The sequence below is a fragment of the Nomia melanderi genome, chromosome 6 (genome assembly GCF_051020985.1).
Source record: "Nomia melanderi isolate GNS246 chromosome 6, iyNomMela1, whole genome shotgun sequence".
In the NCBI taxonomy this organism is placed as follows: domain Eukaryota; kingdom Metazoa; phylum Arthropoda; class Insecta; order Hymenoptera; family Halictidae; genus Nomia; species Nomia melanderi.
Window position 1 is genome coordinate 14,503,272 of NC_135004.1, and position 17,190 is coordinate 14,520,461.

The 17,190-nt window shown below is 44.4% G+C and overlaps 2 protein-coding genes across 6 annotated transcripts in view; one reads left to right on the plus strand and one right to left on the minus strand.

Moving 5' to 3' along the window:
- The window catches only part of LOC116432939 (cell adhesion molecule Dscam2), a 257,102-nt gene that overhangs the window by 239,553 nt on the left and 359 nt on the right, over window positions 1-17,190 (minus strand). The gene's annotated exons all lie outside the window — the stretch shown is intronic.
- Window positions 7,145-16,470, plus strand: LOC116432944 (solute carrier family 41 member 1). Of its 2 annotated transcripts, none has more exons than XM_031990476.2 (9): window positions 7,145-8,219; window positions 9,243-9,353; window positions 9,627-9,893; window positions 11,382-11,536; window positions 12,083-12,416; window positions 13,705-13,999; window positions 14,442-14,644; window positions 14,743-14,891; window positions 15,052-16,470. In XM_031990476.2, exons 3-9 carry the CDS (start codon window positions 9,629-9,631, stop codon window positions 15,226-15,228), a joined length of 1,578 nt encoding a protein of 525 aa, XP_031846336.2. In that variant the 5' UTR covers window positions 7,145-8,219; window positions 9,243-9,353; window positions 9,627-9,628; the 3' UTR covers window positions 15,229-16,470. The 2 variants fall into 2 exon arrangements, with proteins under 2 accessions (XP_031846336.2, XP_076224509.1); XM_076368394.1 differs by lacking the exon at window positions 7,145-8,219 and adding an exon at window positions 8,956-9,116.

Below are 17,190 nucleotides of genomic sequence, written 5' to 3' on the forward strand. Positions count from 1 at the left end.
ATTAGGGTCGATCTCGGCAAAAAAAAAAAGAGACGCGAGGAATTAACATGGGCATTGTGAATGGGCTCCGCCGAGCGGAAGGGTGAACGGTTTACGCGCACCCCTTTCGCGCGACACGTGCCTTTCTAGTTCGACACTTCTTTCTCCCCCTTTTCAATTCCGACTTCGATGGAATCACGTAAACTCGGAAACGCGGACGCGGCGATACATCAGGCCTCTTTGTTGCCCGGCACAATCGGGAACGCGATTTTTCGTACACAGTTTTCATCGGTCGGTGATACATGTGGAATCCGGCGTAACTCCATTGTCAGGGAAACGTGTAAGGGTAAAGGAATCCTCGGAGAACGGGACAATCGCTTTTGTAATACCAAATTCGTTTCATTTGAATGGAAACCGTGAAGACTAACCGTTTCGTCAACGCGCGCGAAACGTTCGTATCAGGATTTTCCTTTAAAAATCATTGTCCGTTCCGCGGAACATATTAGCGAGAGGTTAAAGTTTCGATCGTTAAACTTGGTAGACGTCGGTTTCAATGGAGCGGCGCCTAATTAAAGCCGATAAGTGGAGACTCTCTGGAAACGCACAATTTCGCGTGCACAACTTCGGTTTCTCGTTGTAGCTACTTTGTTTCCCGCAGAAAAGGCTTCTTCTGTGACGAGACTCGCGTTCTCGCTCGGTACGTATGTGCACACACATACAGGACAAATATATATATATAAATAATTCGTATGTACGTGTACACGATTGCGTGTATATGTATATATTGCAAGAATACGTACACTTAATTTTATTTTTTTTTTCTTACGTAAAACATCGTGCGGCCGTCTGACAATAATAGCTCCGGTTGAAAAACGTTACGCAATCGTCACGAGAAATTCTGAACGCACAAAGACGTATACACGGAGAGAACGCATCACATTGTACGGCCACCTACGAGTGACGTAACGCGGCCGATTATCCGTATTTTCTATAAGTTTCGAGACGACGGCGGCCCGTTGTCGCGTGAAAAACTTCGTCGGCTGTTTAGACCGAGGCCGTGAAGAACGGTCCTATCAGCGATTCGAGCGCTACCGTCGATTAATAGCGACGGTGTGCACGTGACAGGCCGACGATACCCTAAGTTCCTATTAATCTGTATTCCGTAAACGGACGTTCCTAAGTTTAAGCTTTAACGAGATCGCGCAGTCGCGATGGCTGACCGCGGAGAGAACCGGAACAGTTCCAACGAATACGAACGGGACGGATACTTTCGTTTGGAACTCGACCAATAGCGATCCTAACGTTCAACCAATATGTGTATCATGCGTGTCACACGAGAATACTAGCGGGTAAAAGAAAGATCTTCGCTGGGTATTTCGTTAACCAGTTATCTGTTGCGACTGCTTTAAAAAATGTGTGCTTTATTCCATATGCACGTATTCATAGCTACAAATAATTGTTTCAACAATTTTCATTCGAGTCACGCATACCTGTACAATTGGTTCTGTCGAGAATGAATATTCCCTTAACATAGTTAGCTGTTTTTAAACGAGTATACTCGTCACAACAAAACCTTGCCATTTCTTCAGGACAAGTATACTAATTAAAAATAACTGACTGGTGAATCGTTTCGATTGATCACGCGTAACCGTATCGGCGAATAGCACATCGGTATCGAAAATGAGACGAGAACAGATAAGAACCGATCAGTTAACAGTACGTTTACGAATCGCGACGATTCGACGCATATGAAATTTTATATACATTATTTGATAAACGCGTACGTCGACTTTGATACAATCATACGATTACGTATCCCAATTGTCTAGTTTGAAACCTTTCATTCCCAAGATCCGAACGAACATCGATTTTCCTGGGAGCAATAGAATAAACTGTACAATGAATGTCCATAAACCTTCCGTTACACCCGCATTACGTTCTCGTCTGAGACGCGTACGTATATTCGAATATGCGTGAGTGCGCCCGTATGCGTGTGTCATTCGTGCGAATTGTGCGCGCCACCCCGTTTACGATTAAGCAATGCCGTGCGAGATACGTTTAAGGATACGTTAAACGTGCGCGCGTAACACGCGCAGTAGGATAAGCGACGGAAGGAAAATCAAAATTAGTTGTTACGAGCCTGGTATGGGAGAAAAGGGTGGGGGGGAAGCAAGTACGGGAGTAACCAACCGCGACAAATATTTCGTCTAACGATCGTTAAGTACCACGATTCAGGGTTCTCTTAGGTATTTCGAGAGTGAAACGGACGACCGGGCGACTTAGCGTAATTGAAGTGAATGTATTCTACTCGGTGAACCAGAAGTACAAGTAAACACTGTTTCTATGACGAATTATTAAATATATAAATATATATATATACAGACAGATACGTGCATATATATATATATATTTACGAGAGGCGTGCAGAAGAACATGTGTGTCCGCGTGTGTGCTCGTGTGTATCCGTGCGCGTGTACATAATGATCGGCCGCCGCGAAGAATCAGCGAGGTTTCGTCTAATCACACACAGATGAGTTTGCAAAGTTAGAATCGACCGTGTCGGGAGGCGCAAGAACGGACGGTAATTAGGTACCCGTGTTTAGCAGCGTCGCGATTATTCTCGCCGGTCATTCCGCCGCCGGCGTTCACGGAGGATAGAAACGGATGAAAGCGCAGCAACCACCGAATTATTTTTCTGCCAAGATCGGATCGTACGGGAGATTATTTTTACAAAGCGAGAATCGACGGTCTGCCGATTAACGGAAGCGGGATTAAACTTCCGGCGACGCGGACGGGAGGGGGGATGGCTTTTGTACGTGACAGAACCGTTTGACGAAGAACGAGGTATCGATTGTTTCTTACAGGAGAGAATGTGTGTGTCTGTAAGTGTGTGCGCGCGAGAAAGAGAGTGAGATAGAGAGAAAGAGAGAAAGAGAGAGAGAGAGAGAGAGAGAGAGAGAGAGAGAGAGAGAGAGAGAGAGAGAGAGAGAGAGAGAGAGTCATAGTTTTAAGCGTAACGATAGTTATACACGTAACGTTAGAATACAGAAAACCGAATGTTCCTAATGTAATGCTTTCATCTAAATACGTATATTTATAAGTATTTACGCGATAGAAGTTCTAATATTTATACCTTTGCTCTGTAACGTTTCTGTTTCGATTGTTTATCATTCCCGCGGGACACGCGACAAGCATCGCAGCAGCTGCCCGCGCGAGAGAGCCCGCGAACGCAGTAATTTATTTGAAGCGAGCTGTAACGAGAATTCTGCCACGTCCAATTTGCGCCGTTCAAGGGAACTTAACGGAAGTGCACGTACATTTTTACGAACCCCATGCGGACGCATACAAATCGTCTAGGATGCTGCTGCCGTACCGGCGCGAAGCTTGTCCGCGCGAAACCGAATCCGGGCAACACGTTACCAGAGACACGCGTCGCGGGAATATCGTTCCCGATCTCGCTGAGAGAGAGAGAGAAATTGTATGTATTTGCAAACATCGAGACCATTCGCCGCGCAGAACAAACGTCTGTGTGTCAACGTTCATTGTATGTTCGGTATTATTTTAAAGTGATTGTTAGCGGTTAACGATCGAGGGTACAAAGTGCGGGAGGAGCGGAAATCAAAATATTCGAAGAAAATCAAAATTACAGTGTAAGTTCATAGAGATTCGTTGTTCGTCGATAAATATTATTTGTTAGTCAAGGATAGTTGGATACGTCCAATAATATAGTCTAATAATCATTAACGATGTCGTTTCATTTCTGTACCCTGCCACAAATCACCGGACTGCGCAAGCTTATGCAAATTCTGTATGTCAGAATATGCTAAGCATACGGAAGTATATGGAAATTTAATGCGTTATTTATACAAAATATATGCTAAAAAACTGTGAACCATGAACGAAATTTATCCAAAATAGTCGTCCTGAATAGCTAATGATCACTCGAATAACTGGAAATCACTCGTTCGCCTTAGACAACGCATTCTAATCGTTAATGATGGAGATACGTTACAGGTAAATCGGTATACTATTTCTTTTTGAAAACATCGATTTCATTGATTAACTATTATATTATATTAATACCCTATTTATGAAATTAAAAGAGGTGGTATCCTGTTGAAAGACACGAATGCAGACTTGAAATTTGCTATTCATTGTGAAACCTTGGGTCTGGGAAGTCCCTGACGTGGGAGTCCCCAGACTCTTTCCGCTTCGAATTACATGTATATATTCATTGCCGATTGTTTTACATGCAACAATTGTTCTCTTGATCATCACCTAGTATCTCCGATATATTTTCATGGCTATCTTTGTTTATCTATCTTATCTTGAATTACAAATAAACGGTTATAGCATCTTAAGTCATTCTAGCCATTACTAAGAATAAGTTGTCGTTCTCTTGATTTGAAATAATTTTTCATTGTCTCCTTTCCTGCTCTGAAACTCTTTCAAGTATTTAACTTGTTTGACGACTTTCGAGGAAGTGAAATGATAGCCGTTTAAGGTTTGATTGATGGATAAAATACGTCGTTCTATTATCAATCGAGCTACCTAACACTACCAGCACGTACAGAGATTACAATTGGTATATTGACGCACTAATGTAAGTACTATGATAATGTTAGATAGTAAAGATTTAATAACACAGATCAGGTTGATACGGCGATAAACATTTCACCACTAGTGCAACTCCATTCAAAACGGTACCTGTTAAGTGGATCCACGTTCTGCATTATAATTGCAATCGAGAATCTCTAGAAGATCTTTAACCTAATTGCATCGCTATATTTAACATATTAGCGGTATTAGCATAATGATTAGAGAATGATATTTAAATTGGACGTAAACCGCCGAAGATACCGAGAAATTTTGACAGTCATATGCGTCTTAACGAAATAAATTCCATAACGATTATGTCACACGATAACGAACGCCAAATAATCGCAGCATTTCCCACACGGTAAGGTTTGTATACAAAAGCAAACAGACGATGTCACCAGTCAAATTTAAATTACTCATAAGCAGTTCTGACTCAAAAATCGCGCGGATCTATTTCAAGGTTGAAATTTCGACCGGATGTCGCTACACTTTGTTTACCCGGTATTAATGTGCTATCGAAACGCGATAATGTCAACGATGCATTCGAACGAATCTTTAAATCGCAATCAAAGAAAACCACGGCTACCTGGAAAATCCGAAATGAGTCGCAGATCCGCTGCATGATTTTTCCGGGGAAAAAAACCACTGACAGGTAATAGAAATAAATCATAGACTCGTCCTTCAGGAATCTTAATTTTCCCGTGCATTCTCGTTCTTCCGCCTCTCGGAGTAATACGCGCGCCACCGTTTTCCTCAATGTAACGCAATTATTTAGCCACTTATGGTGCATCGCGGGAGATAACACATCCAATGTCACCGGTAACATGAATCCATCTTGAATCGAGCGAGAACGAATGAACAACCTTGCCGTCATCGGCGAAGGAATGCCGATATCGTTCGAAAAATAAAGAACTCAACTCTAAACTGATTTCCGATTAATCACCCGCGGTGAAAGACGCGTCGATGAAAAAGTCATTAATTAAAACCCTCGATCGCAACAATACCGAGTTTCCTCCGTCGCGAACGGCACGGTTAGAAAACAATAAATTTTTCAACGATAAGGAGTTCCAGCGTGAAGCGATCGATCGGTTATCGCGATAAACGTGATTCGCGGCACGTGGTGAATTGGTCGAATTTTGTAGAAAAACGGCCGGCTATCGTTGCCCGCGCGCAACACGATTTACAGTGTTGATCGCTGCACAGAGATCACACGCGAGATCCGTGCGTTTTACAGCCGCTTTATCACCGGCTGTAAAGTTTGTAGTAGTCGGGGATCAGCGGAAAACATGCGTCGAAAGTTTGCGGTGTTAGGATTTTCTAGTCCGCGGCCGTCGACGGAGACAAGGGGGATGATGGGCCGAACCGTCTCGCAGGGGTCGATCGAACTTTACATCCGTCGATCTGGTTAAAAATCGCGCCGCGCGTTTTCCACGCGAGATAGAAGAAAGGAATACATTTCCAAGTAGATTCTCGTGACTTATCCGGTGAATCGTGAATCGCGAGATGAGATTTAAGCCTGTTTGCCGGCAGATAACAGCCCTTTGACTGAAGATGAAGTCAAACAGCGGCACCTGACCAAACGTAAACACCGGGACCCGTACTTGACCTATACTCGGTGTTTGTTGTTGTTGTTTGTCCGCGATTGCTCGCGAAATCAGTGTCGTCGCTGGTTTCGGGCCGGTGCGATGGTCCCGTAGCACGATCGAATCGTATATTCGGCGAATCTCGATTGCTGATAAGGTATTACGCGGTTCTAACGGTAGCCATTCGGCCAGTGTTCGAATGAAATCTTAAGTGTCACTCGATCGTCGCCTTGAAACAATTCACGCGTAAAGTCCAAACACGGATTATTAATTGCATTCTCGGTCACGTAAATGTATGGAGACAAGAGGACCCGAGCGAATCGGCCGGAATCTCTCTCGTTATCTGATAAAACCGCGGTTAAACAAATGGTCCTTAACGGAAACGGATAAGTGTTATTGTTGCTGGTCGACGGGTGACGTGAAATCGGCGTTAATTGGATCGGTTCCGATACCGGCGGGAACGTCCTCGAAGATTAGAACCGACGCGAACGTTCGAGTCATCAGCGCTACCGACGACGCTGTCAAATCCCAGATCCAGCGGCCCGATACCGTAGCGTTCTCCGCGCTTCCTTTTATAATTTTTAATGGTAAACCGCCAGCGGCCGCGGCGACGATCGCGCCACTCGTACCGCCTCGTAATCAACCGAACGTAATTACTCCGAGTAATGGCAAACGAGTCGAATTGTCCTATTGTTCCGTGAGCAACGCGGCCTGTTCAGCGCCGCGAACCGCTTACATGCGAATCACGATCGGCGGTCGGTCGATCGGCCGGTGCTGACCGATGCGCGTGAACCGTCGACGCGTGTCGCAAATCGCCGATTAAATCTTACGCGCTCGCAACGCCGATGAGGTAAACCGAGCGAGGAAAAGGTGAATCCCAATCTTCCGGCGCGGGCATCGATTACTTAGGAATTCCCTCCGAAGACTGTACATTCATCCGACTTTCCGCCATTCCGCGCTTATCGTATTGCCTCAATCGCGCGAGCGTTCGATAAAAAGAAATACCTTAATGCGTAATGACCACTGAATCGCGCGCGACGAGCACAGTCGAAAAGAGGAGCAACAGAAACGCGATACTCGTTAGCGCGGCGGATACATCGCCGGCGAACGATCGTTTTCGGTGTCAAGTCGATCGTCTTGCACGGATGTCGCGCTGTCTATGTTTCCACCGGGAAGCAATTGCACGGCTCGACGAGAATAAACGCGACCGAGCTGCTCGGACGATATACCTACTAGTGCGAATCCGAGGTAATCGATTCGACAGCGACGCCAGCCGCGTTTAATCGGCGGGCATTGCCGGAAGCGTTTCATGAATTTTAATAACCGCGACGCTCGTTATCGAACGAAACGGGTAAATCTGTGTCTTATGAGATTCGCGCTGGACACTTTTAATCGCGCCGCGTGCTGTTATCGCGACACCGACACCGGGTAGGGAGGAATCAAGCGACGTCGCGCGGCGCTGGTGGAGAGGGTAGCCGAGAATCGATACGAGTCCGAACGGGGATTTCGCGCGGGCGACGTCGCGAATCAATTAGCGATCTACGATCTACAATTTATTCGGGATAGGCGCACCTCCCACTATCGTCGCGCGAGATAGCGCACGTGCGTACGTACGGACGTACGGGACGGCGAGGAGCACACGTCGCATCTCTATGCACACCAGCGGCTCAAGCCACCGACAAACGGGCTGTGGCTTCTTTTATCAGTCAAGCACGACCGCGTGAAGCAAGCGGTTCGGTACGCGGTGGTGGTGCGCTTTTCACGGCCGAGTTTCGAGCTTCTTTCGGCGGGAGCCAGACGACCGATCCGCTGTTCGATCGACGCGCGCTCGCGACGATCCTCCACCTTGACCGAACCAGAACCACCCCCGCGGCCCGACCAGCCCGCGTCGCCTTTCGCCCGAAGGATCTACGAGAGAAACACCGAACTCCTTTCGAGAACGTGCTGGAAGTTACGCGCGCCAGAAGTGGCAGGGTCAATCGAACATCAACGAACAATCAACGTTTTACTAGGAAACGTCGACACGCTGGCGCAAATTCCTCGATATATCGTTACTACGTAAGTACCAACGAGCACCGCGTTCGCCTCTATATTACTTCTGTCTCTTTCTTTCTTTTCTTATTCTTCTTTCTCGTCTCTAATTTTCGAAATCAAAACGAACACTGACGAAAGCGTTATCGTTCCTTGTTGCCGTTTATCTATAGCCAATCCGTTCCGTGCAGTTTATCGATATTCAGCCGATTTACGATTTAACAATGCTTCGACCAAGTTCTCGAAGGACGCTGAATTTTATTAGTTGCGAGTCGTTGCAAAGCGAATCGTGCGTTACTCGCGAAACGATAAGCCGCGAGGAAGAATTGACGCGGAAGCGCGATTTTAATTGAGACGCGATCCTTCCCGCTTGGAAGAGGTAAGGAAGCAGAAGAGGCAGATTAGAATCAACGTGGAACTTACATCGTTGAACGGGAGAATGGTGCAATCGGTGCATTTAACGGGCGTACGTATCGGGTTTCGCGGAAGGCATAATTTCCTCGAAATCCCGTGGTCTCGTGGCCCGAAGTGGAATCGCGCGGGAACTATTAGCGATTTCACAGGAAATGTTGCCCTCTAAGTGGATTCTCGAATAAATCCTGCACAGCCGTTTTTCAGCTTTCTGCACGCGTGTAATTCAAATCCGACGACACGTGGGATCGGATTAATAGTAACACAAGAACCAAGTTCCTCGTGTCGTTAGCGATACTATGCTGATCTCGTATATAATGTTTCACGCGCTATCAAACCGTCTAGCCGAGGAGCAACGACTCTGAAGAGAGTCGCGGATCGCAACTATCAATCCGTCTGCTCCCCCGATTATTATCAGTTAATGAATAACCCGATCAACATCGATCTTCAAACACTCGTCGGAACCAATAACAAGATTTACGGTCACAACGTAGGGATCGATAACGCGTCAAGGTGATAGAACTTGCTCTACATTCGATCGTTAAGTCGGTACATCTCTTATTAAACTTTTCTTTCCTCTGATCAAAGGAGAAAGGCGTGTCGCTAATATTCCCCTATGCTTCGAACGTTTTCCTCTAGATCAAGGCTGACCGAAATAGGCAGATCCGACGTGAAACTATCACAGGTCGATCCCGGACTCGGCCAATTTCGACGAGGATTCTATCAGATCGCCCGCCAGCAACGAATCCGGTACGTGATGACGAATTCGATTTCAACGGAGAATTCGAAAAAAGACAGACACGTAATCTTTGTAATCGAGTTTGATGTATGACCTGCCGAGCGCTGACCTTCGAGCACGGTATTCCCGAACGGCGCGGCGCGTTCGTGCGCTGTACGTGTGTGTGCGCGCGCGCCCGCGATCGTGTTCGTGTCCGGGAGGACAGTGTTCATTAAACGAACGAATTCCCCCGATACAATCCCGCGAGAATGCGACACCGCGCGAATCATCGAAAAAAATTGCAGGTATGGTCGCTTTTCCGGACGCGTCGACTGAGCCGGCACTGCTGAACGTAACTGATATGAAGTTAAACAACCGGCCGGATCACGATGGGCAATTAGCAAACGAGACCGACGCCATGAAGGTTAAGGATCACGCGTTCACCATATCGCGGTGGGACGGCAAGGACAATTATGCGCTCGATTTCGATTGCATGGAGAAGGGCGACGACGACAAGGTGAACGGATCGCCGGACATCAAAGCGGAACCGGAAGTCGTGAAGAAGGTGGCAGGTGAGCATCGTCGGACCTTCAACCGCGCATGCCATAATTTCCGACTAGATCAGGAATACTCACGCGAGCTACTTCTAAGCTATTTTTCAAAAACTCATGAATCTCTTATCGACGCCTCGATGTTTTAACGACCAGTCGAACCATTCGCAATCTATTTACGACTAAACCGCCGACGTTCACGGGAAAATACATACTCACGACTCAATTTGTAGAAACGGAAATCGGAGAGAAACATAAGAATAGAACACTGGGAACGCGAGTATCGGAGGAATTTATAAAATCTGTTCGAAACTTTGTGCAAGCTCGCAATTTTATACATTCGAAGAAATTGAAGTTGTATAAGATCTGGTTTCTTATTGCTGATAGCTGCGATATGTTAAAGACGATATTAGATTCTGTTAACACGCGATCTGCTGAATATTCAATATGACTGATAAAAATTCCTATGGCAATTAGTACAATGAATTATTTTTACTTCCCACGGACGTAATTGTGAGCAACCAATTTGTAAAATAATTTATGATATTTAACACTTTTACAATAACTGCAACACAAGAAAACTAAAACCAGCCGTTTCGACTGGTCCCCACGGTATTTCTGGTGTTGAAACTTTGATCTTATTTTAGTTCGAAGTCTTTTACAAGGTATAAACGTATAAAGATCCGTTGTCCAGCCGTACGATTATCGCAGCCTTGTAAAATCGATCGCGTAACGAGAATCATACGTGTTCGGTAAGGTATACCACGTATTTTTTTCACAATGATCCGCGCGAAACTTTCTTTGTCTCGCGGACGGTATTATTAAACAGTGAACATCCGGGGCAAGACCTCGTGTAATGAAGTGTAGACGAAGCGAAACGTTCGCTCGCCGAGCGGTATTAATAAAAAGAAGATCCGCCTCTTTGATTAAATCCCGAGAATCGATAATATCGCATCCGTATTGACGAAACTATTCGTATTGCCCGCGGCGAACGCGAAACAATAAGGAAGCATCATGACGCGTTGCGGCACCGTACATAAATAAAAACAATCGTTTCGAAACCGATAACCCTGTTCCGTATATTCCGTGTTGTTTTCCGCGCGGAGAAATCAATTCGCGAGCAGTGCTAAAAGTTTCAGTCGGACGTTACTCGCGTACGCTGTTCGCCGTCGTCAATTAGAACGTTCCATCGGTATGCACAATAATATCGGCTGATAACGCGATTCGGATCCGCGAAAAGATGAATCGAAGTCTGCGCGACGATTCGAACGGTACGTACGTTGATCCCGGGTTTATCGGTACGCATATAAAGAAACGTTGAACACCGATGATCGAGTGCTCCGTGAAACATCGCGCCGTGAGATGTGAAATTCGCTCGTTTCGCGGCAGCGGGTTTGAAAACCCCTAACGGACGAAAGAACAAAGGGGACATGTCACTGTCCAATCTTGTTGGTCGATCGCTTTCCAGTGGAAGTTCCCTAGTGACGATCTCTTCCATCGAAACTTCAGATGGCGATCCGGACTTCCACAATGACCCGCACGGATTCGACAACAACACCCACAGCCACGAGAAATGGTACCAGACCACCATACAAGTCGCTGTGCCGTTCTTCATCGCCGGGATAGGGACCATCGGGGCCGGACTGGTTCTCGATGAGGTCAAGGTACGCTAAACCGAAGCAGCTGTTCATAAAATTCTCGGCCGTGCTCGAAACGCAGAATTATCGAGGCGCGGAATCAAAATCGCGAGCGGCCACACACGATCGTAAATCAAGTATTTTTCTCGGCGCTCTCGTCCTCTTATCGATCCCGCGCTCCGGCTCTTATTGTCTGAAGATAATGCTAAACGCACCGCGCAACATCGTTTTTTTATTTACCGCTCGCGCTTGTGCATTTTATCTGCCGGAGAAATGACACGCAGCGTGCTTCCCGGGAACCGACTCCGTCACAATCTCAAGAATCTTTTACATAAATACCGTGCCTCCCCTACCGTCCGCCATCTCCGCCCCCGGTACAAACATTCGCGATTCGAGATTTTATCGGGTCCCACTAATGTGGAAATTCTTGGAACGTAATTTACATTCCCCGTCGCATTCCCGCTGTAAGAATATCAACCACCGGCGAACCGACACCGTCTTCCCCTCTGTTCATTCCCCCACAACCTACCGCCCCTCCGCCGTTCGTTTAATTAAACCACGTCTCTGTTCTAGGATTGGAAAGTGTTCCAAACAATTACTCAGTTGCTCATTCTGGTGCCCCCTTTGCTGGGATTGAAAGGGAACCTGGACATGTGTTTGGCCTCACGGTTGTGCACACAAGCGAATTTGGGGAACATGAACAGCGTGCGGGAGATCATGAAAATGATCATCGGTAACATCGCCTTGGTGCAGATACAGGCGATCATCGCTGCCGTTTTAGTGTCGATTTTCGCTATTGTAGTCCACGCGATCGTGCAAGGCAACCAGTACATTTTCGAGTGGGAACACTGCATGCTGATGATCGCGTCCAGCGTGTCCACTGCCACCAGTTCCTGCTTCATTCTAGGTAGATATTAACTCGTTTTGTAAGCAATGTTATTTTTGGACGGTATCGCTCGACGCAAGATTATCGACACTTTAATTCATTTCCAATCGTCGGTCCTTTAAACATGGTTTCAATCAATTTCATTGGACGGGTAATCTTAGAGTTTCGTTTTCATGAAATTTTTGATACGTTATCTCGAGAATCTATCGACCGCAGGTGTCTACGAACCATTGCTGCCTACAGTCGGTAAAATTTTGAGCACCCCGGGTGGACGTAGCGAATTAGTACAGTGAAAAGAAGCAATTACGTATTATCGTAAAATTTCCATCGAGCTCTAATTGGAACCTGGTAGCTTACTAATATTTAATTAATCTTTGGAACATCTAAATTTAAATCATCAACTGTATATCGCAGATCTTACTCGCGTGGTTATTTTAGACGTTTGATATCTCCGAATATTTTATCGATTGAACAATGAAATTATTGATGATCGAATAGTGTATATAAGCTCTAGGGATCAAGGCAGATATGATATAAGTTTTCGATAGTAACTTCTAATTTTGTCTAAAGTCACCTTTACTACATATGATCTTCTTCATATTTTCAAAACTTTAAAACCAAAATTAATATAAAGAAATGAAAACTAACTTAAATTACACAAGCGCTACAATTCATAAATCCATTGAATTATACAAAAAGTAAATAGAACAGAAAATGTGTATGCAGAACAGTGCATGCGATAACGGTTAACCGATAAAAAATTCGACGATAATGAAAAGTTACGATCGGTACCGTCGAAACCTTCTGCGATACGAAACATTAAAAACTTGTTGAAGGTAACTTCAACAATTATCCGAGGAACAAAAAAACGATTAGAAAAGGCAACGGTAAAAATATCGACGAGTAAACAGAAATATTAGTATTTCTCACTGAAAGTTTCAGTTAAAAAACGATACCTATTACTTCCGGAATAATCTAATACAATTACAAACCCTATTACGTTACTGTCAGTCAATTTCTTAACGATACCAATCATCGAAAACCGATTCGCCTCGTCGTTTCCGGCTTCCTCATTCGATACAATCAATCAAGTCGCTTCGACCCGTTTAAACGACGTTCATGCGTTGCAGGTAGAATTCCTGTACGCGTTGCAACTACGTCGGGAAAAAAATGTAGCAGCACTATTTGCAGATGCAAAATACATCAATTTTTTGCCTGGACGATTCCGTTCCTCTTCCTCAATCGCGTTTCGCGCGTAACGCGATTCCGTTACAGCGAACGTTTCTTTTATCGATGTACTTCTCAACAGATTTCGTAATGATCGCCGTAATTATGGTGTCGTACCGATGCAAAATGAACCCGGACAATTTGGCGACGCCTTTAGCGGCGTCCGTCGGTGACGTCGTATCCCTGAGCGTGCTGTCCGCCATCGCGTCGTCGTTGTTCGACAGAATACGGACGCAACCGTGGATCCTGTACGTTGTGCTCGGCTGTTACTTGTTAATACTGCCGTTCTGGATCTACGTTGTTCTTAAGAACAAATACACCAGGAATGTATTAACGTCAGGATGGGTTCCAGTTCTATCCGCTCTATGCATCAGTGGGTGAGTACGCACGTCGAAAGTTCCATGCGTGCAACAATCTATTTTCCTAAGCCATTTGACGCGTTGAATGCGTGCAATTCGCGCGATTTTCTGCTCGCACGTAGGCGTCCAATGACCCGAGTCCTTGATAAACACGTCTTATAATTAAACTACATTCTTTGGAAAACATGTCTTCGCGAAATGTCAATTTTCTTTATATTCTGAGATAACTGAAACTACTGATGCACGCGATGAATTTGTTTCGCGTGCACTTGAAACTGAAACGCGTATTTCCATGCGATGAATATGTATGTTTAAGGGAACGTGCCTAGATAATTGCTTCGGTTATCGAAATATGGATCAGGAAAATTCACGTGACTCACTTGTGGCCCGAGTGGCGCTTTATCGGCGCGTTAAACAATTACACGTAGATACTGACAACAATATTTGAATTTTGCCTTAGGTTCGGCGGTTTGATTCTCGATCGCGTCGTTGAGTTCAATGGATTCGTGATCTTCCAACCTATCATAAACGGGATTGGCGGTAATTTAGTCTCCGTACAAGCGTCTCGAATCTCAACCACGTTACATCAGACCTCGATTATGGGAATTTTACCGCCGAGATCGAAAATGTGGGTTAGCCCGTGGACGGCGCTCTTTAGAGGCTGTAAGTGGTACAATGACGCAAGAATAACTAATGTTGCAGCTACATATTTTTCGCACTTCCACCAATTGCATAATCCACCGTTCGCTTTCGTCCCGCAGCTCCGTACGCGAAAACGGCCAGAATACTCATATGCATGGCGGTGGTCGGCGAACTGATCTTCATTTTCATCGCCGATTACATCAAGCACAAAGCGTCCTCGTTACACGTGTACTTTGTGGTCTCGTACCTTACGGTGGCCGTACTTCAGGTGAGCACGATGACTCCGAGTCATGTGAGCTTAAGGCTCGCCGCGTCATAAGTGAAAGGTCCCGGTCAGGACCGTGAACGATCAACAAATAATACAAATCGCTCGAATCCCGTGTACATTTACCATTCTTCTTTTTTGTTTTTTTTTATTTATACGACAGGTAATGTTACTGCTGTACGTCGCGCACATCATTATCCACGCCATGTGGAGGCACAAAATCGACCCGGACAATTCGGCGATCCCGTACCTGACGGCGTTGGGTGACCTCACGGGAACCATGTTCCTCGCGATAGCGTTCTGGTTCCTGATCGAGATACATCAAGAGTACGGCAAATAGTTCACCGGTTACACAGCCGAATACAGTCCAATAAGAAATACCGTGGCGACGTTCCGTTCAGAGGTGTAGCGAGTAAATTTGAGAGACGTTCGATCCCGTCGATAAAATAGAGAAAGAAGGAAAATGCATGTCTCGGAGAGAAAGATAAAAACCCGGGGAGAAGAGAGGGTGGGAGAAAGAAGCGAGCAGAGACGAGGATTAACAAGATGAGTGGTTCGTGGAAACGAGTGTTGGAGTATTTTTACCGGACGATCTAATTGATCTTAAGCGGACACGAGATCAGGATTGTTTCTTTCCCCGTGAAGGGAACCTCTTAATGGTACGTTAGCTGTGCTAATTAATTTGTGTCGCGTAGACTGAGCAGCAGTTATTTAAAGGAGAAAGAAAAAGAAATGAAGCACGTTAACTACCGCCGAAGTAACTTGTAACTACTCTCGAGGACAAAAACGAGGCGCAGCGACATTAATCCTGACGTTCAAACTGTATATTGGGCGGTGCACCCTTTCAAGGTGTAATTTATTGTAATCTTTTATTGATCGTGCAATGGTAATTACGCAAGAACGTCGGCAAAGAGCGTATCGATTCGGTAACCAGTTAGAACTTGCGAGCTGTACTATACTTTTCTCTTTTTTTTTTTTTTTTTTATACGTTTTCTAATCGCGCGCAATTGCTGATGGATGAGCGGAACATGGAGTATTTTAATCGTATTATACTTGTGTGCATTGTACCTTGAAGAGATTCTAATCGTTTATTAGCGGAGAAATTGGCGGGTATTTTAATGTTGATCAATGAAATGGAATGGAATGCAATTGAATTTGTGCAATGGCACATGTACTTTTAATAGTGAGATTGTAGGTATAATTAATGAGAAAAAAAAATATATATATATGTATATGTATGTATAACAAAGACAAAGCTTGATAGTTGTAGGAAATGAACAGAATATTTTACTATCGCTGGAAGTTGAAATGAATTTCTTTTTATATGGCAACAGAAAACTAAAATAATAGACTGGTAGAATCGAGTACACTGTAACAAGACTTCCGTGTCCACAATTGTACAATATGGATTGCTACTGTATAAAAAATGCAACTGATTTAAGCACAATGTACAAAACTTCGCAATAACGCATAGATGATAATAACTTATTTTGTATGATGTCCTGTGATTTTAAACATTACCTCTTACTACAGAAGCATACGAAATGTTATATTTCTGGAATAAAACTGTACAACTTTCAAATGATGTACTTGTATTGTGTTGCATATCCCAACCACAATATGAATGTATATTACATTCTACGATACTATGATTTATGTCTATAATATGTGCTATATAAAACTGACAATATGGAGTTCTATTAGATAGAACAATGTCTTCTAAAAATAGGAAAATTAATAACACCTTAAGATGAAAAACTAACCTATTCAATATAAACGATTTCACAACAGTGATTACAATTATCGTGCCATCGTACACAAATACTCAGACTACAAATGTTGAGTAATGTGAAAAACCAGTTCACTTTTGTGATCAAACACGTTCATTGTACTTAAACAACGTTTAACACAACAATGAAACGCGCATAGACGGTAGGTTAGGTTTTTTTGCTGACAGACGTGTACGTGATTATGAAAATAAGCTAATTAACACAAGAGCGTGAAATAACAATGATTGCGCAACAATTACACAAATGGGAGCACATTTAACGAATATGCAACACATTAATTAAACGTCAGTGTATATAAAGCAGACAGTACACGACGCCATTACGTCAAAATACGAAAGTATAACACGCGAATCAGTCTTGGCGGGGATGACATAATTTTCATCCAACCGCTTCTATTTACTTCTACAGACCGTATAAATATATTAAGTAACCTAATGCTGATAAACATCATTCCTTTTTAAAAATAAAAAGTTTGAGCATACGTAAGACAAAACCTTATAACAATTCTTCAC